Source organism: Coregonus clupeaformis, chromosome 15 (assembly GCF_020615455.1).
Source record: "Coregonus clupeaformis isolate EN_2021a chromosome 15, ASM2061545v1, whole genome shotgun sequence".
NCBI classification, from domain to species: domain Eukaryota; kingdom Metazoa; phylum Chordata; class Actinopteri; order Salmoniformes; family Salmonidae; genus Coregonus; species Coregonus clupeaformis.
In genome coordinates this window covers 8,938,043-8,958,364 of record NC_059206.1, presented here as the reverse complement: position 1 = coordinate 8,958,364, position 20,322 = coordinate 8,938,043, and the positions used below count along the sequence as shown (strand labels likewise).

At 43.8% G+C, this 20,322-nt stretch overlaps 1 protein-coding gene across 2 annotated transcripts in view; it reads right to left on the bottom strand.

Moving 5' to 3' along the window:
• LOC121581909 (ras-specific guanine nucleotide-releasing factor RalGPS1) overlaps positions 1–20,322 on the bottom strand; it is a 295,729-nt gene that overhangs the window by 179,237 nt on the left and 96,170 nt on the right. For both annotated transcript variants that reach the window (XM_041897302.2, XM_041897304.2), the window contains exon 6: positions 6,640–6,729. In XM_041897302.2, the coding sequence (XP_041753236.1) occupies positions 6,640–6,729 (90 nt within the window). The remainder of the gene's footprint in view (positions 1–6,639; positions 6,730–20,322) is intronic.

Below are 20,322 nucleotides of genomic sequence, written 5' to 3'. Positions count from 1 at the left end.
AGTATAAACACCATGGTACCACGCAGCCGTCATACCGCTCAGGAAGGAGACTCGTTCTGTTGCCTAGAGAAGAACGTACTTTGGTGCGAAAAGTGCAAATCAATCCCTGAACAACAGCAAAGGACCTTGTGAAGATGCTGGAGGAAGCACGTACAAAAGTATCTATATCAACAGTAAAACGAGTCCTATATCGACATAACCTGAAAGGCCGCTCAGCAAGGAAGAAGCCACTGCTCCAAAACCGCCATAAAAAAGCCAGACTATGGTTTGCAACTGCACATGGGGACAAAGATCTTACTTTTTGGAGAAATGTCCTCTGGTCTGATGAAACAAAAATAGAACTGTTTGGCTATAATGACCATCGTTATGTTTGGTGGAAAAAGGGGGCTGCTTGCAAGCCAAAGAACACCATCTCAACCATGAAGCACGGGGGTGGCAGTATCATGCTGTGGGGGTGCTTTGCTGCAGGAGGGACTGGTGCACTTCACAAAATAGATGGCATCATGAGGAAGGAAAATTATGTGGATATATTGAAGCAACATCTCAAGACATCAGTCAGGAAGTTAAAGCTTGGTCGCAAATGGGTCTTCCAAATGGACAATGACCCCAAGCATACTTCCAAAGTTGAGGCAAAATGGCTTAACATTTACGTCATTTAGCAGACGCTCTTATCCAGAGCGACTTACAAATTGGTGCATTCATCTTTTTTTGGGGGGGGGTAGAAGGATTACTTTAAGGACAACAAAGTCAAGGTATTGGAGTGGCCATCACAAAACCCTGACCTCAATCCTATAGAACATTTGTGGGCAGAACTGAAAAGCGTGTGCGAGCAAGGAGGCCTACAAGCCTGACTCAGTTACACCAGCTCTGTCAGGAGGAATGGGCCAAAATTCACCCAACTTATTGTGGGAAACTTGTGGAAGGCTACCCAAAACGTTTGACCCAAATTAAACAATTTAAAGGCAATGCTACCAAATACTAATTGAGTGTATGTAAACTTCTGACCCACTGGGAATGTGATGAAAGAAATAAAAGCTTAAATAAATCACTCTCTACTATTATTCTGACATTTCACATTCTTAAAATAAAGTGGTGATCCTAACTGACCTAAGACAGGGAATGTTTACTAGGATTAAATGTCAGGATTTGTGAAAAACTGAGATTAAATGTATTTGGCTAAGGTGTATGTAAACTTCCCGACTTCAACTGTACATGTGACCAAGTGGGGGGGACTTAACTAATGAATCGACTGCAAAGAAATGGAGAGAATAACATGTATGGCACCAATTAATGAGCTAAGACAGATGTTTTTAAAAGGCCTCCACATAATTATGGTGCTGATATAAAATCTTGATAGATGTGCTGACCAAGTTGAACAGTACCTCGTTTCAAAGCAGCAACTGATGCAGGTACTTTTCTACTCGACGGTGCACAACATTGTTGCCAGATCAACACCAAAGCGCTGCCACAGGGCTTTAGTGTCGATGATTACTCACAATGATAACTTCGCTATTAATTCATAATCATACAGCTGGAAAAACAAAAATATATCATAGTTAACATTTTCGCACCATAGATTCCAGAAGTCTGTTAAAAAAAAAAAAAAACATCTGCAATATCGCTTATTTTCATACCTACTCTTCTAAACCTGATCCTTGGAAAGGACACGGCTACGTGTCATTTAAGTCTTGTGTGTTGCGTGGGCTTTAGCCGAGTGCTTGGGCCAACCATACTGGTAACACATGAGGATGGTCTGGTGGCATAAACAGTACCACATCAGCCCTCAGCATAGACGGAACACAAGAGGGACAGGATTTAGTCCCACGTAATGTGAATAACTAACTAACTCCCTAACTAACTCCCTAACTAACTAACTAACTAACTAACTAACTAACTCCCTAACTAACTAACTAACTCCCTAACTAACTAACTCCCTTAGATGATCTGTAGATGTTCAAACTATCACTTTGTCTGGTGGCAACTGCAAACGGTTGACATAGTACTTTAGCTAACTACCCTCAATACGCTGTAAACGGTTGACTTAGTACTTTAGCTAACTACCCTCAATACGCTACAAACTGTTGACATAGCTAAAGTACTAAGTCAACCGTTTACAGCGTATTGAGGGTAGTTAGCTAAAGTACTATGTCAACCGTTTACAGCGTATTGAGGGTAGTTAGCTAAAGTACTAAGTCAACCGTTTACAGCGTATTGAGGGTAGTTAGCTAAAGTACTAACTACCCTCAATACGCTGGAAAACTTAGTTGTTACATGTTCAGTTAACAGTGAACTAATGAAACTGAATATCTGTGTTTAGTATTATAGATTAACTGTGTATATGTGTGTGTGTGTGTGTGTGTGTGTGTGTGTGTGTGGGGGGGGGGGGGTCTACTCAAATCAACTTTTAGGGTTTGAGCGTGAGACATGCAGGCAGTGTTGGAATTAATGAAATGGTGGTTAACTGAGGGGTTTGAGTGTGAGACATGCAGGCAGTGTTGGAATTAATGAAATGGTGGTTAACTGAGGGGTTTGAGCGTGAGACATGCAGGCAGTGTTGGAATTAATTAAATGGTGGTTAACTGAGGAGTTTGAGTGTGAGACATGCAGGCAGTGTTGGAATTAATGAAATGGTGGTTAACTGAGGGGTTTGAGCGTGAGACATGCAGGCAAATCAAATCAAATCAAATTTTATTGGTCACATGCGCCGAATACAACAAGTGCAGACATTACAGTGAAATGCTTACTTACAGCCCTTAACCAACAGTGCGTTTATTTTAAACAAAAAAAGTAAGAATAAAACAACAACAAAAAAAAAAAAAAAAGTGTTGAGAAAAACAAAGAGCAGAAGTAAAATAAAGTGACAGTAGGGAGGCTATATATACAGGGGGGTAACGGTGCAGAGTCAATGTACGGGGGCACCGGCTAGTTGAGGTAGTTGAGGTAATATGTACATGTGGGTAGAGTTAAAGTGACTATGCATAAATACTTAACAGAGTAGCAGCAGCGTAAAAAGGATGGGGTGGGGGGGCAGTGCAAATAGTCCGGGTAGCCATGATTAGCTGTTCAGGAGTCTTATGGCTTGTGGGTAGAAGCTGTTGAGAAGTCTTTTGGACCTAGACTTGGCACTCCGGTACCGCTTGCCGTGCGGTAGCAGAGAGAACAGTCTATGACTAGGGTGGCTGGAGTCTTTGACAATTTTGAGGGCCTTCCTCTGACACCGCCTGGTATAGAGGTCTTGGATGGCAGGGAGCTTTGCCCCAGTGATGTACTGGGCCGTACGCACTACCCTCTGTAGTGCCTTGCGGTCAGAGGCCAAGCAGTTGCCATACCAGGCGGTGATGCAACCAGTCAGGATGCTCTCGATGGTGCAGCTGTAGAATTTTTTTGAGGATCTGAGGACCCATGCCAAATCTTTTAGTCTCCTGAGGGGGAATAGGCTTTGTCGTGCCCTCTTCACGACTGTCTTGGTGTGCTTGGACCATGATAGTTCGTTGGTGATGTGGACACCAAGGAACTTGAAGCTCTCAACCTGTTCCACTACAGCCCCGTCGATGAGAATGGGGGCGTGCTCAGTCCTCTTTTTTTCCTGTAGTCCACAATCATCTCCTTTGTCTTGGTCACGTTGAGGGAGAGGTTGTTGTCCTGGCACCACACGGCCAGATCTCTGACCTCCTCCCTATAGGCTGTCTCATCGTTGTCGGTGATCAGGCCTACCACTGTTGTGTCGTCGGCAAACTTAATGATGGTGTTGGAGTCGTGCCTGGCCATGCAGTCATGGGTGAACAGAGAGTACAGGAGGGGACTGAGCACGCACCCCTGAGGGGCCCCCGTGTTGAGGATCAGTGTGGCAGATGTGTTGTTACCTACCCTTACCACCTGGGGCGGCCCGTCAGGAAGTCCAGGATCCAGTTGCAGAGGGAGGTGTTTAGTCCCAGGATCCTTAGCTTAGTGATGAGCTTAGAGGGCACTATGGTGTTGAATGCTGAGCTGTAGTCAATGAATAGCATTCTCACGTAGGTGTTCCTCTTGTCCAGGTGGGAAAGGGCAGTGTGGAGTGCGATAGAGATTGCATCATCTGTGGATCTGTTGGGGCGGTATGCAAATTGGAGTGGGTCTAGGGTTTCTGGGATTATGCTGTTGATGTGAGCCATGACCAGTCTTTCAAAGCACTTCATGGCTACAGACGTCAGTGCCACGGGTCGGTAGTCATTTAGGCAGGTTATCTTAGAGTTCTTGGGCACGGGGACTATGGTGGTCTGCTTGAAACATGTTGGTATTACAGACTCGGTCAGGGACATGTTGAAAATGTCAGTGAAGACACTTGCCAGTTGGTCAGCACATGCTCGGAGTACACGCCCTGGTAATCCGTCTGGCCCAGCGGCCTTGTGAATGTTGACTTGCTTAAAAGTCTTACTCACATCGGCTACGGAGAGCGTGATCACATAGTCGTCCGGAACAGCTGGTGCTCTCATGCATGCTTCAGTGTTGCTTGCCTCGAAGCGAGCATAGAAGTGGTTTAGCTCGTCTGGTAGGCTTGTGTCACTGGGCAGCTCGCGGCTGTGCTTCCCTTTGTAGTCTGTAATAGTTTTCAAGCCCTGCCACATCCGACGAGCGTCAGAGCCAGTGTAGTATGATTCAATCTTAGACCTGTATTGACTCTTTGCCTGTTTGATGGTTCGTCGGAGGTCATAGCGGGATTTCTTATAAGCTTCCGGGTTAGAGTCCCGTTCCTTGAAAGCGGCAGCTCTACCCTTTAGCTCAGTGCGGATGTTGCCTGTAATCCATGGCTTCTGGTTGGGGTATGTACGTACGGTCACTGTGGGGACGACATCATCGATGCACTTATTGATGAAGCCAGTGACTGATGTGGTGTACTCCTCAATGCTGTCTGAAGAATCCCGGAACATGTTCCAGTCTGTGCTAGCAAAACAGTCCTGTAGCTTGGCATCTGCGTCATCTGACCACTTTTTTATTAACCGAATCACTGGTGCTTCCTGCTTCAGTTTTTGCTTATAAGCAGGAATCAGGAGGATAGAGTTATGGTCAGATTTGCCAAATGGAGGGCGAGGGAGAGCTTTGTATGCGTCTCTGTGTGTGGAGTAAAGGTGGTCTAGAGTTTTTTTCCCTCTGGTTGCACATTTGACATGCTGGTAGAAATTAGGTAGAACGGATTTAAGTTTCCCTGCATTAAAGTCCCCGGCCACTAGGAGCGCTGCATCTGGATGAGCGTTTTCCTGTTGATTAATGGCCTTGTACAACTCATTCAGTGCAATCTTAATGCCAGCATTGGTTTGTGGTGGTAAATAGACAGCTATGAAAAATATAGCTGAAAACTCTCTTGGTAAATAGTGTGGTCTACAGCTTATCATAAGATACTCTACCTCAGGCGAGCAAAACCTCGAGACTTCCTTAGTATTTGATTTTGTACACCAGCTGTTGTTTACAAATATACAGAGACCGCCACCCTTTGTCTTACCGGAGCCAGCCGTTCTGTCCTGCCGATGTAGCGTGTAGCCTGCTAGCTGAATGGTATCATTGTTGTCGTTCAGCCACGACTCCGTGAAACATAAGATATTACAGTTTTTAATGTCCCGTTGGTAGGATAACCGTAATCTTAAATCGTCAATTTTATTCTCAAAAGATTGAACGTTGGCTAATAGTATTGATGGGAGAGGCAGTTTACTCGCTCGCCGTCGGATCCTTACAAGGCACCCCGACCTACGTCCACGATATCTCCGTCTCTTCCTCAGGCGAATGACGGGGATCTGGGCCTTGCCGGGTGTCTGTAGAATATCCTTCGCGTCCGACTCGTTGAAGAAAAAGTCTTCGTCCAATGCGAGGTGAGTAATCGCTGTCCTGATATCCAGAAGCTCTTTTTGGTTATAAGAGACGATGGCATAAACATTATGTACAAAATAAATTACAAATAACGCGGAAAAACACACATAATAGTACAATTGGTTAGAGGGCTGTAAAACGGCAGCCATCTTCTCCGGCGCTGTTGGTCATTTCAGTGTTGGAATTAATGAAATGGTGGTTAACTGAGGGGTTTGAGTGTGAGACATGCAGGCAGTGTTGGAATTAATGAAATGGTGGTTAACTGAGGGGAGCTCAGAGTTGAACAAGGGTCTATAGGAACCAGCAGTGTTGCCGTGACTCTCCAAGCCTAGTGGCCGTTGGAGGTATTGCTCCAAGGATCCGTTTGTAGTGTCTCTGCCAGGAGAGCCACTGGATTCCACAAAAACATTTTGCCATTCGTTAAAGGAACAGCAGGCGATGATGGGATGTTTCCTCAATAAAACGGGCTTACTAGTACGGCTACAGAGGAAGGAATATTCACACCAGCGTGAATGTAAGGCAGGTTTCTCATGTTTACATCTCTGTGTTGTTATTCAGTGCATTCTTTTAAAATCTGTACTTTGTGTGACAATTATAGAGCGTCTGCTAAATGACGTAAATGTAAATGTAAATTATTGTGTGTGTGTGTGTGTTTGTTGAGTAGCCCCTCCCACTGGTCAACAAAGAAGAGAATACTAGGAAGACTTGAGTGTTCGACTGTGTTGCTGAAGTCTAACAGTGTGGTTAATTTTCTCATCCCCCCTAGAGCCTTTTCTCAGTGGCCTGATGTAGTGGACTCACCTTGGCTATTTTGACAAAATGGCTCAGTATTTCTGCTCGGATCTTCAGTGTCTGGGCGGTCAAAATTTCTCTCACCAGCCAAAAGCTAACCTGCAAAACAAGAAGTACATCATTACTGAGTATACATATGAGAACAGTATCAAAATACGCACACAATCTAGACATCAGTCTAATAATAATAATATAATAATAAGCCATTTAGCAGACGCTTTTATCCAAAGCGACTTACAGTCATGTGTGCATACATTTTTACGTATGGGTGGTCCCGGGGATCGAACCCACTACCCTGGCGTTACAAGCGCCATGCTCTACCAGCTGAGCTACAGAGGACCACATGCTGCGTTCACATTACCGACTCATGACAGCAGGATGAAACCGGATGGTATTCTTTTCAATGAGACAAGGAGGGCAGCGTTGGGGGCGGGGCAGTAGGCCGTGGGGGCGGGTGCCTAAAGACCGCCAAAGCAAATCCAAACGTTCCCTCTAATGTCTGCTGAGCGCAAACTTGAACGTTGTGAAAATTCTGTTCAACTTCCAGCGCGCGTTTACTTTGAACTCTGTGGCTGTACCCGCTTTAAGTTACAGTTTTAACAGTGGCCAAGTCGGCTACTGTGGCTATTTGATTATAATCAAAAACAATGGAGAAAATGCATCCCATAACATTTTTACATGGAAATAGCTGTTCTACCATTTAGCCTACAGTACCAGCCAATGTGTTGTGTTCAACGTAGGCCTACATTCCATGAGACTTTTGAAAAAAAAAAAACATGCAGGGCTTGACATTACCCAGTTTATCCACTTGTCCTTCAGACAAGGTGGTGACTGAAAATGTTGTGTTGAAATTAGACATTCAAATTGCTATATCTTTGCTCCGCCCAATGGCAAAACTTGTAGAATTGCAGCAAACTTGCTTTAAAACCTCAACAATTTCTCTACGGCCCATGGCAAAATGTGCAGAATTGCAGGAAATTAACAAAAATATATACACACACAATACCAGCCAAAAGTTTGGACACACCTACTAATTCAAGGGTTTTTATTTATTTTGACTATTTTCTACATTGTAGAATAATAGTGAAGACATCACAACTATGAAATAACACATATGGAATCATGTAGAAACAAAAAAAGTGTGAAACAAATACAAATATATTTATATTTGTGATTCTTCAAATAGCCACCCTTTGCCTTGATGACAGCTTTGCATTCTCTCAACTAGCTTCATGAGGAACGCTTTTCCAACAGTCTTGAAGGAGTTCCCACATATGCTGAGCACTTCTTGGCTGCTTTTCCTTCACTCTGCGGTCCAACTCATCCAAAACCATCTAAATTGGGTTGAGGTCGGGTGATTGCAGAGGCCAGATCATCTGATGCAGCACTCCATCACTCTCCTTCTTGGTCAAATAGCCCTTACACAGCCTGGAGGTGTGTTGGGTCCTGTTGAAAAACTAATTGATAGTCCCACTAAGCTGTGGTAGCCATGCTGGTTAAGTGTGCCTTGAATTCTAAATAAATCACCAACAGTGTCAACAGCAAAGCACCCCAACACCGAAGGATGGGACTAATAACAACTAACAACAACTAATTACAGCAAGATAACTAATGTAGGGCATGCTGTGTCCATAATAAGTATATAGGTTATAGGTTGAGCGCTTTTGTGAAGGAGCAAAGTTGGAGAGATATGGCATATAGAAGCAAACAGGATGGACATCATGAAAATGATCGGAGAGGTTGAGGAAGTTCAGGAGTAAAAACAAACTAAATAGAAAAATGTGTCCATAAAATGTATATAGTATGTATAAGCTGGAAGTAGAGGCCTAAGCATTGTTGTTCACTAGTTTACTCCAATTAGGGAAGGAGTGGTGGGGTTGGAAAGTAATAAAGGGAAATACACTGCTCAAAAAAATAAAGGGAACACTTAAACAACACAATGTAACTCCAAGTCAATCACACTTCTGTGAAATCAAACTGTCCACTTAGGAAGCAACACTGATTGACAATACATTTCACATGCTGTTGTGCAAATGGAATAGACAACAGGTGGAAATTGTAGGCAATTAGCAAGACACCCCCAATAAAGGAATGGTTCTGCAGGTGGTGACCACAGACCACTTCTCAGTTCCTATGCTTCCTGGCTGATGTTTTGGTCACTTTTGAATGCTGGCGGTGCTTTCACTCTAGTGGTAGCATGAGACGGAGTCTACAACCCACACAAGTGGCTCAGGTAGTGCAGCTCATCCAGGATGGCACATCAATGCGAGCTGTGGCAAGAAGGTTTGCTGTGTCTGTCAGCGTAGTGTCCAGAGCATGGAGGCGCTACCAGGAGACAGGCCAGTACATCAGGTGACGTGGAGGAGGCCGTAGGAGGGCAACAACCCAGCAGCAGGACTGCTACCTCCTGCCTTTGTGCAAGGAGGAGCAGGAGGAGCACTGCCAGAGCCCTGCAAAATGACCTCCAGCAGGCCACAAATGTGCATGTGTCTGCTCAAACGGTCAGAAACAGACTCCATGAGGGTGGTATGAGGGCCCGACATCCACAGGTGGGGGTTGTGCTTACAGCCCAACACCGTGCAGGACGTTTGGCATTTGCCAGAGAACACCAAGATTGGCAAATTCGCCACTGGCGCCCTGTGCTCTTCACAGATGAAAGCAGGTTCACACTGAACACGTGACAGACGTGACAGAGTCTGGAGACGCCGTGGAGAACGTTCTGCTGCCTGCAACATCCTCCAGCATGACCGGTTTGGCGGTGGGTCAGTCATGGTGTGGGGTGGCATTTCTTTGGGGGCCGCACAGCCCTCCATGTGCTCGTCAGAGGTAGCCTGACTGCCATTAGGTACCGAGATGAGATCCTCAGACCCCTTGTGAGACCATATGCTGGTGCGGTTGGCCCTGGGTTCCTCCTAATGCAAGACAATGCTAGACCTCATGTGGCTGGAGTGTGTCAGCAGTTCCTGCAAGAGGAAGGCATTGATGCTATGGACTGGCCTGCCCGTTCCCCAGACCTGAATCCAATTGAGCACATCTGGGACATCATGTCTCGCTCCATCCACCAACGCCACGTTGCACCACAGACTGTCCAGGAGTTGGCGGATGCTTTAGTCCAGGTCTGGGAGGAGATCCCTCAGGAGACCATCCGCCACCTCATCAGGAGCATGCCCAGGTGTTGTAGGGAGGTCATACAGGCACGTGGAGGCCACACACAGTACTGAGCCTCATTTTGATTTGTTTTAAGGACATTACATCAAAGTTGGATCAGCCTGTAGTGTGGTTTTCCACTTTAATTTTGAGGGTGACTCCAAATCCAGACCTCCATGGGTTGATAAATTTGATTTCCATTGATAATTTGTGTGTGATTGTGTTGTCAGCACATTCAACTATGTAAAGAAAAAAGTATTTAAGAAGATTATTTCATTCATTCAGATCTAGGATGTGTTATTTTAGTGTTCCCTTTATTTTTTTGAGCAGTGTATATATATATGTACAGTTGAAGTCGGAAGTTTACATACACCTTAGCCAAATACATTTAAACTCAGTTTTTCACAATTCCTGACATTTAATCCTAGTAAAAAGGTGGAGGTGTGTTTTGAGTCATTGTCCTGTTGAAAAACAAATGATAGTCCTACTAAGCCCAAACCAGACGGGATGGCGTATCGCTGCAGAATACTGTGGTAGCCATGCTGGTTAAGTGCACCTTGAATTCTAAATAAATCACAGACAGTGTCACCAGCAAAGCACCCCCACCTCCATGCTTCACGGTGGGAACCACACATGCGAAGATCATCCGTTCACCTACTCTGTCTCACAAAGACACTGCGGTTTGAACCAGAAATCTCAAATTTGGTCTCATCAGACCAAAAGGACAGATTTCCACCGGTCTTATGTCCATTGCTCGTGTTTCTTGGCCCAAGTAAGTCTCTTCTTCTTATTGGTGTTCTTTAGTAGTGGTTTCTTTGCAGCAATTCGACCATGAAGGCCTGATTCACCCAGTCTCCTCTGAACAGTTGATATTGAGATGTGTCTGTTACTTGAACTCTGTGAAGCATTTATTTGGGATGCAATCTTAGGTGCAGTTAACTCTGCTCCAGAGGAAAAATTAGAGGTAACTCTGGGTCTTCCTTTCCTGTGGCGGTCCTCATGAGAGCCAGTTTCATCATAGCGCTTGATGGTTTTTGCGACTGCACTTGAAGAAACTTTCAAAGTTCTTGAAATGTTCCGTATTGACTGACCATGTCTTAAAGTAATGATGGACTGTTGTTTCTCTTTGCTTATTTGAGCTCTTCTAGCCATAATATGGACTTGGTCTTTTACCAAATAGGGCTACCTTCTGTATACCAACCCTACCTTGTCACAACACAACTGATTGGCTCAAACACATTAAGAAGGAAAGACATTCCACAAATTAACTTTTAACAAGGCACACCTGTTAATGCATTCCAGGTGACTACCTCATGAATCTGGTTGAGAGAATGCCAAGAGCGTGCAAAGCTGTCATCAAGGCAAAGGGTAGCTACTTTGAAGAATCTCAAATATAAAATATATTTTGATTTGTTTAACACTTTTTTAGTTACTACATGATTCCATATGTGTAATTTCATAGTTTTGAAGTCTTCACTATTATTCTACAATGTAGAAAATAGTAAAAAAAATAAAGAAAAACCCTGGAACGAGTAGGTGTGTCCAAACTTTTGACTGGTACTGTATATATATATATATATATATTATTAGCTGTCACAAGGGTGGGGGGGATGGATGTTGGTACGCAGACCCCAAGGACCAACCAGGAATTAATAGACCTCTACACTGTTCCCCAAGTCAGGTGACGTACACTGCATTCGCTTGTGGGATGAAAAAAAAAGACTGCCGTTCACTAGTTTATTAACTCTAAATAGCCATTGTGGATGATCAGATTAGAGGCACTAGTGAGAATCACTCACTTAACACTGTGATTAGTGAGCGGTAGTCACTCATGGCTAACTGTGCGATTAAAAAAGCAACAACAGCTGGAGTCTGTGCATGTCTTGTCAGAAGGCAACACAGGGGACGCTCATCCAAGACCATAACCCCTACAAGGTCTTTTCCCTGGATCTCCTTAGAGGCTTTTCCACTGGAGGGAAATTCAATTGACAAAAACCACTAGCTTAAGGAGAACTCATTTCTGAATTTACTCACACAAAAAAATGGGAAGAAAATCTGAAGCAGAACCCACACTAGCACTAGACATGGAAACCCATGAAAAGCCATTTGGTTTCCTTGATTGTAATTGTGCCGCAAACACGGTGTGTCCTCCACACGGGCTTAGCTTGGCATAGCCTCCCAAACCCCAAATCAATTTAACAAAGGCATTTGCAGTGTGGTATTGTGTTTGTGTACTGGAGATGACGGCTCTCTGGAAACCACCGAGAGTTATTTCACCCATGTGAAAACAAGGAGACACACATGATGATCCAAAACGTTCTGGACAACAACTTGCCCTTCTCACCTACATCCGACGGTTTTACTCTGTTCTAAGGCTGATTCCTTTATCAAAATATAAATTAACTTTGCTCGTAACGCAGCTCAACTGGCTATCACCGTGACAGGAACGGCTGTCTGATTCTGACTTGGCAATTCCTTTCTGTTGCGACAGGTTTAGGTTTTTGACAGGAAGATACCCTGCTGTAAACTTCTGGTTCTGGCCTATGTAAGCTCCAACACCTCTGGAGGAAACAGAGACCACAGGGTAAACCAGAGATCTAACACCTCTGGAGGAAACAGAAACCACAGGGTAAACCAGAGATCCTACAGCTCTGGACGAAACAGAGACCACAGGGTAAACCAGAGATCCTACAGCTCTGGAGGAAACAGAGACCACAGGGTAAACCAGAGATCCTACAGTGAACACCATTAACCCAGATCCTGGGACTTCCACCTGCAAGCTTGGGAAGCTTCCATTTGACAGACAACCATCTTGACATACTTCCTGCGGGGTCCCTCATGGGCTGGATCTAGCTCCAATGCTTTTCTCAGATACTAGCCCTGAACGGGCCTGGCAATAGCCCTGAACGGGCCTGGCTATAGCCCTGAACGGGCCTGGCTATAGCCCTGAATAGGAGCCCTGAATGGGCCTGGCTATAGCCCTGAATTGGAGCCCTGAACGGGCCTTGCTATAGCCCTAAATAGGAGCCCTGAATGGGCCTGGCTATAGCCCTGAATAGGAGCCCTGAATGGACCTTGCTATAGCCCTGAATAGGAGCCCTGAACGGGCCTGGCTATAGCCCTGAACAGGAGCCCTGAACGGACCTGGCTATAGCCCTGAATAGGAGCCCTGAATGGACCTTGCTATAGCCCTGAATAGGAGCCCTGAACGGGCCTGGCTATAGCCCTGAACAGGAGCCCTGTGGGATCCTATGTACTGTAAATACTGTATACCTTCTCAATCTGGCAGAGTCAGACAATCACTAAACAAGCTGCACCGCAAACGTGCCACGATGCTAATCACAGTAAACAGAACCTCCACAACAGGGATCCAGAAACAGGGTGGTTCGCTCTAAATCTGTGAATGATTATGGGGCCCGGGCAAGTAGTTCATGGTCTGAAGGTGAATTAGCCTCAAACATGATTGAACGTTTGTCCGCTTGCAAACATGGGGAACTTAAACCTCATGTATACTATATGTACGGCTCACGGGTGGAACCGATGCCGGGTGCACCACACAACACAACGTGAAGCAGACTACATGATTGTGCATTCAACCTATCCAGATGCAGGGATACAGTACTACACCATTGTTTTATGGTGCAAGAGAAGGAAACCTATGTGTCTATATACTTTGCCAAGTTAAAACTGCCGAGGCATCAGCCAAGACTCCCACTGTTCTTTAGATTTCTTCAAACCCTAGTCAAATATGAAATGTCTGTTTACCCACTTACCCTTTAACTGACCCACTATTCACGGATAAAACAAACATTTTAATGTCCCACTATGCATTGGTAAAAATAAACATGTACCTGCCACTATTCATCAACAAGACAAACATTAACTATCCACTGTTTATTGATAAAACAACATTTTAAACTAGGCTCTCAGAAATGTCTTGGTCTTAGCCATTCCAACTGAACATGAGGTAGTTCTCCTGGGATACAATTAACATCAGCAAATCACTGAGGATCCTCTCAAACCAACATCATTACTGTCACAGCGGAAACCGGGAGAGATCAATATCGCCTCATCAGAAACCAATTATGTTCATGTTTTTACGTTACAGTGCCTTCAGAAACTATTCACACCCCCTGACTTTTTGTGGTGTTACAGCCTGAATTTTAAATGGATTCAAATGAGATTTTGTGTCACTGGCCTACACACAATACCACATGTAAAAGTGGAATTATGTTATTAGAATTTTTTACAAATTAATTTAAAATTAAAAGCTGAAATGTCTGAGTCAATAAGTATTCAACCCCTTTGTTATGGCAAGCCTAATTAGGATCAAGAGTAAACATTTGCTTAACAAGTCAAATAATAAGTTGCATGGATTCTGTGTGCAATAATATTCAGAATAATGTTCTGAATACAAAGCGTTATGTTCGGTGCAAATCCAACAACACATCACCGAGTACCAATCTTCATATTTTCAAGCATGGTGGTGGCTGCATCATGTTATGGGTATGCTTGCCATCGGCAAGGACTAGGGAGTTTTTCCAGATAAAAATAAACGGAATAGAGCTAAGCACAGGCAAAATCCTAGAGGAAAACCTGGTTCAGTCTGCTTTCCAACAGACACCAGGAGACACATTTACCTTTCAGCAGGACAATAACCTAAAACAAGGCCAAATCTACACTGACTGTACAAAACATTATGAACACCTGCTCTTTCTATGACAGACTGAACGCTATGATCCCTTATTGAGATCACTTGTTAAATCCACTTCAAATCAGTGTAGCTGAAGGAGACTGGTTATATAAGGATTATTAAACCTTTGAGAAAATGGAGACATGGATTCAGAAGGTGAATGGGCAAGACAAAATATTTAAGTGCCTTTGAACGGGGTATGGTAGTAGGTGCCAGGCGCACCGGTTTGTGTCAAGAACTCCACCGCTGCTGGGTTTTTCACGCTCAACAGTTTCCCGTGTGTATCAAGAATCGTCCACCACCCAAAGGACATCCAGCCAATTTGACACAGCTGTGGGAAGCATTGGAGTCAACAGCATCCCTGTGGAACGCTTGACACCTTGTAGAGTCCATGCCCCAACGAATTGAGGCTGTTCTGAGGGCAAAAGGGGGTGCAACACAATATTAGGAAGTTGTTCCTAATGTTTTGTACACTCAAATATACACTGGAGTTGCTTACCAAGACGACATTGAATGTTCCTGAGTGGCCCAGTTAAAGTTGACTTAAAGTCTTGCAAATCTATGGCAAGACTTGAAAATGGCTTTCTAGTAATGATCAACAAACGTGACAGAGCTTGACTATTTATTTTAATAATAATGTGCAAATATTGTACAATCCAGGTGTGCAAAGCTCTTCGAGACTTACCCAGAAAGACTCACAGCTGTAATCGCTGTATTGTATTGACTCATGGGTGTGAATACTTATGTAAACTGAGATATTTCAGAATGTCTAAAAACATGTTTTCACTTTGTCATTATAGGATATTGTGGGTAGATGGGTGATATATATATATATATATATATTTTTTTTTTGATATAATCCATTTTAAATTTAGGCTTTAACACTAGAGTTGTTGCTACTTTCGGTACTTTATGTGTCTCACGTCGTCTACTGATTGAGAGGATCAAGTATGTCTATCAGCGCAGGCGATACCCCCTTAGTGTGAGAGCACCGCTCCACTTACTCATCGCTAGCTCTGTCCTGAGGACTCACTGGGCTGCATCACCATGCTGCAAATACGTTTTTTATTTTTTTTTATTTAGGGGGTAGATCAGCTTTAATATTGCAAATAGATTCTAACTTCCATCAATGTAATTGTCTGCATCACTTCCAATCCCCCATTTGTTTTTTTTTCTCCTCGCATATATATATATATATATACACACATAGTGGGGAGAACAAGTATTTGATACACTGCCGATTTTGCAAGTTTTCCTACTTACAAAGCATGTAGAGGTCTGTAATTTGTATCATGGGTACACTTCAACTGTGAGAGACGGAATCTAAAACAAAAATCCAGAAAATCACATTGTATGATTTTTAAGTAATTCATTTGCATTCTATTGCATGACATAAGTATTTGACACATCAGAAAAGCAGAACTTAATATTTGGTACAGAAACCTTTGTTTGCAATTACAGAGATCATACGTTTCCTGTAGGTTTGCACACACTGCAGCAGGGATATTGGCCCACTCCTCCATACAGACATTCTCCAGATCCTTCAGGTTTCGGGGCTGTCGCTGGGCAATACGGACTTTCAGCTCCCTCCAAAGATTTTCTATTGGGTTCAGGTCTGGAGACTGGCTAGGCCACTCCAGGACCTTGAGATGCTTCTTACGGAGCCCCTCCTTAGTTGCCCTGGCTGTGTGTTTCGGGTCGTTGCCATGCTGGAAGACCCAGCCACGACCCATCTTCAATGCTCTTACTGAGGGAAGGAGGTTGTTGTCCAAGATCTCGCGATACATGGCCCCATCCACCCCCCCCCCCCCTCAATACGGTGCAGTTGTCCTGTCCCCTTTGCAGAAAAGCATCCCCAAAGAATGATGTTTCCACCTCCATGCTTCACGGTTGGGATGGTGTTCTTGGGGTTGTACTCATCCTTCTTCTTCCTCCAAACACGGCGAGCGGAGTTTAGACCAAAAAGCTCAATTTCTGTCTCATCAGACCACATTACCTTTTCCCATTCCTCCTCTGGATCATCCAGATGGTCATTGGCAAACTTCAGACGGGCCTGGACATGCGCTGGCTTGAGCAGGGGGACCTTGCGTGCGCTGCAGGATTTTAATCCATGACGGCGTAGTGTGTTACTAATGGTTTTCTTTGAGACTGTGGTCCCAGCTCTCTTCAGGTCATTGACGAGGTCCTGCCGTGTAGTTCTGGGCTGATCCCTCACCTTCCTCATGATCATTGATGCCCCACGAGGTGAGATCTTGCATGGAGCCCCAGACCGAGGGTGATTGACCGTCATCTTGAACTTCTTCCATTTTCTAATAATTGCGGCAACAGTTGTTGCCTTCTCACCAAGCTGCTTGCCTATTGTCCTGTAGCCCATCCCAGCCTTTTGCAGGTCTACAATTTTATCCCTGATGTCCTTACACAGCTCTCTGGTCTTGGCCATTGTGGAGAGGTTGGAGTCTGTTTGATTGAGTGTGTGAACAGGTGTCTTTTATACAGCTAACGAGTTCAAACAGGTGCAGTTGATACAGGTAATGAGTGGAGAACAGGAGGGCTTCTTAAAGAAAAACTAACAGGTCTGTGAGAGCCGGAATTCTTACTGGTTGGTAGGTGATCAAATACTTATGCCATGCAAATTAATTACTTAAAAATCATACAATGTGATTTTCTGGATTTTTATTTTAGATTCCGTCTCTCACAGTTGAAGTGTACCTATGATAAAAATTACAGACCTCTACATGCTTTGTAAGTAGGAAAACCTGCAAAATTGGCAGTGTATCAAATACTTGTTGAGTTAAGAACTTATTTACTAAATAAACTATAGTAAAAAAATTAATTAAAAGTAACAATAAAATAACAACGAGGCTATATACAGGGGGTACCGGTACCGAGTCAATGTGCGGGGGTACAGGTTAGTCCAGGTAATATGTACATGTAGGTTGGGGTAAAGTGACTATGCATAGATAATAAACAGTAGCAGCAGTGTAAAAACAAAAGGGAGGGGGGTATGTAAATAGTCCGGGTGGCCATTTGATTTATTGTTCAGCAGTTTTATGGCTTGGGGGTAGAAGCTGTTAAGGAGCCTTTTGGTTCAAGACTTGTCGCTCCGGTACCGCTTGCCGTGCAGGTAGCAGACAGAACAGTCTATGAATTGGGTGACTGGAGTCTTTGACAATTTTGAGGGCCTTCCTCTGACACCGCCTGGTATATTACAGTTGAAGTCGGAAGTTTACATACACCTTAGCCAAATAATTCCTGACATTTAATCCTAGTAGAATTTCCCTGTCTTAGGTCAGTTAGGATCACTACTTTTTTTTAAGAATGTGACATGTCAGAATAATAGTAGAGAGAATGATTTATTTCAGCTTTTATTTCTTTCATCACATTCCCAGTGGGTCAGAAGTTTACATACACTCAATTAGTATTTGGTAGCATTGCCTTTAAATTGTTTAACTTGGGTCAAACATTTTTTTGCAAATAAATTCATAATTTGCAAATAAATTCATAAAAATCATTAAAAATCCTACAATGTGATTTTCTTCCCTCATTTTGTCTGTCATAGTTGACGTATCCCTATGATGAAAATTACAGGCCTCTCATCTTTTTAAGTGGGAGAACTTGCACAATTGGTGGCTGACTAAATACTTTTTTTCCCCACTGTATATATTTGCGAGAAGAGAAAAAAACATATGGGGGATTGGAAGTGATGCAGACAATTACATTGATGGAAGTTACAATCTATCTGCAATATTAAAGCTGATCCTACCCCCCAATTTTTTTAAAATAAAATAAAAAATACTTCTCTGTGTATCATGCACACATGTGAAAGTATTGCTCGAGTTCAACAAAATGGAATGTAACGTTGCGGATAAAGTTAGGAATTACACAATTTAACGTGTACAACATCTAAAAGACCTGCATCACTATACTGAGAGTGTTGCGGTTTCTAAAATGACTTTTTTGGGTGTTTTTGGAGCCTTTCTTTCTGTGCAACTGTAGAACGAGCATGAGGAAGTCTATCGCTGGTGAAATCGCACAAGAAAGGGTCTGGACACTTCCATAACTTGCCCATTTACGTCCATAAAACAGATTGGGTTAAAAAAAAAAAAAAAGTGAACTTGTCTTTTAACATCGAAGAAAGGCTCAGGGCTAGATGGTGTTCAAGTCCTAAAATATTATGTTGCAAAATTTTTACTCAAGCAATGTCTGAGCTCCACCTTCGAAGCACAGTAAGTAAAAGTCTGATCGGAGTGGTTGTTAGACATTTAACTGGGACTGTTCTTTGACCTACGGTCTGGGATTTGGGAAGCTGTTCAATGGTCTTCATTCACCTTGATTCAGGTATGAATCCTAACTTCGATTTAGGTCAAATGTTCACTTGGTAATGCATTGATGTCAAATGGACACTTAAGAGAAAAATTCACCTCAGTTAGCGCCACAATTAAGGTCTGGTGGTGGTTTAGTCTAAAACTCACTTTTCAAACCTGCAGCAAAACTGCAATGAGCTTGAGGGACGGGACTGATCTGAACGTTACACATTTCAAACTAGGCCTAGTGGCAATCATTAAGATGGATACGAGAGCAGTGTGCTTTGGATCAGGAGTCGCCTAAAAAAAACACAAAAAAAAACAGGACCGAGTTGTAAGACTCATTACATTAGATCATCCGCTGTGCCGCTTTCCACCGTTGCTATTTGACACAAACCGTTACTCTTTGCAGCCAGTTCCATTGCTCATGAACTAACGAGAGGCACTTATCCAAAAGCCCTTTGAGGAGGCGCCAGAGACGTGAGTGTTGGACGTGGCTCCCTGTAACCTTGGTACCTATGGGGAATCAGCTATGGTTCGGCAGCAGGGCCGTCAGGAGGAGTGGGGGAGAGAACGGGGTCGAGGAAACCGAGGAGGAGTGGAGGAGAAAACGGGGTTGAGGAAACCGAGGAGGAGTGGAGGAGAGAACGGGGTCGAGGAAACCGACGCAACTTGGAGAGTGTCCTCTTACAGCATTATCATCATTTTTTCCGTGAATGTTGTGGCTGGCTACAGCGGCTCGAAGCTCTCCACCTGCCAGGGAACCCCCAAAAGTTCTAGAGTGGAGCGTTGTGAGTGAGAGTGAGAAAGAGAATGAGAGTGAGAGAGAGAGAGAGAGCAAGAGAGATGAAGAGAGCGATAAAAAGAGAGAGAGAGAAAGAGAGAGAGAAAGAGCGATAAAGAGGAGAGAGAGAAAGAGCGATAAAGAGATGAGAGATAAAGAGCGATAAAGAGAGAGAGTGATAAAGAGAGAGAGCGATAAAGAGAGAGAGCGATAAAGAGAGAGAGCGATAAAGAGAGAGAGCGATAAAGAGAGAGAGCGATAAAGAGAGAGAGCGATAAAGAGAGAGAGCGATAAAGAGAGAGAGCGATAAAGAGAGAGAGCGATAAAGAGAGAGAGCGATAAAGAGAGAGAGCGATAAAGAGAGAGAGCGATAAAGAGAGAGAGCGATAAAGAGAGAGAGCGATAAAGAGAGAGAGCGATAAAGAGAGAGAGCGATAAAGAGAGAGAGCGATAAAGAGAGAGAGCGATAAAGAGAGAGAGCGATAAAGAGAGAGAGCGATAAAGAGAGAGAGCGATAAAGAGAGAGAGCGATAAAGAGAGAGAGCGATAAAGAGAGAGAGCGATAAAGAGAGAGAGCGATAAAGAGAGAGAGCGATAAAGAGAGAGAGCGATAAAGAGAGAGAGCGATAAAGAGAGAGAGCGATAAAGAGAGAGAGCGATAAAGAGAGAGAGCGATAAAGAGAGAGAGCGATAAAGAGAGAGAGAGCGATAAAGAGAGAGAGCGATAAAGAGAGAGAGCGATAAAGAGAGAGAGAGCGATAAAG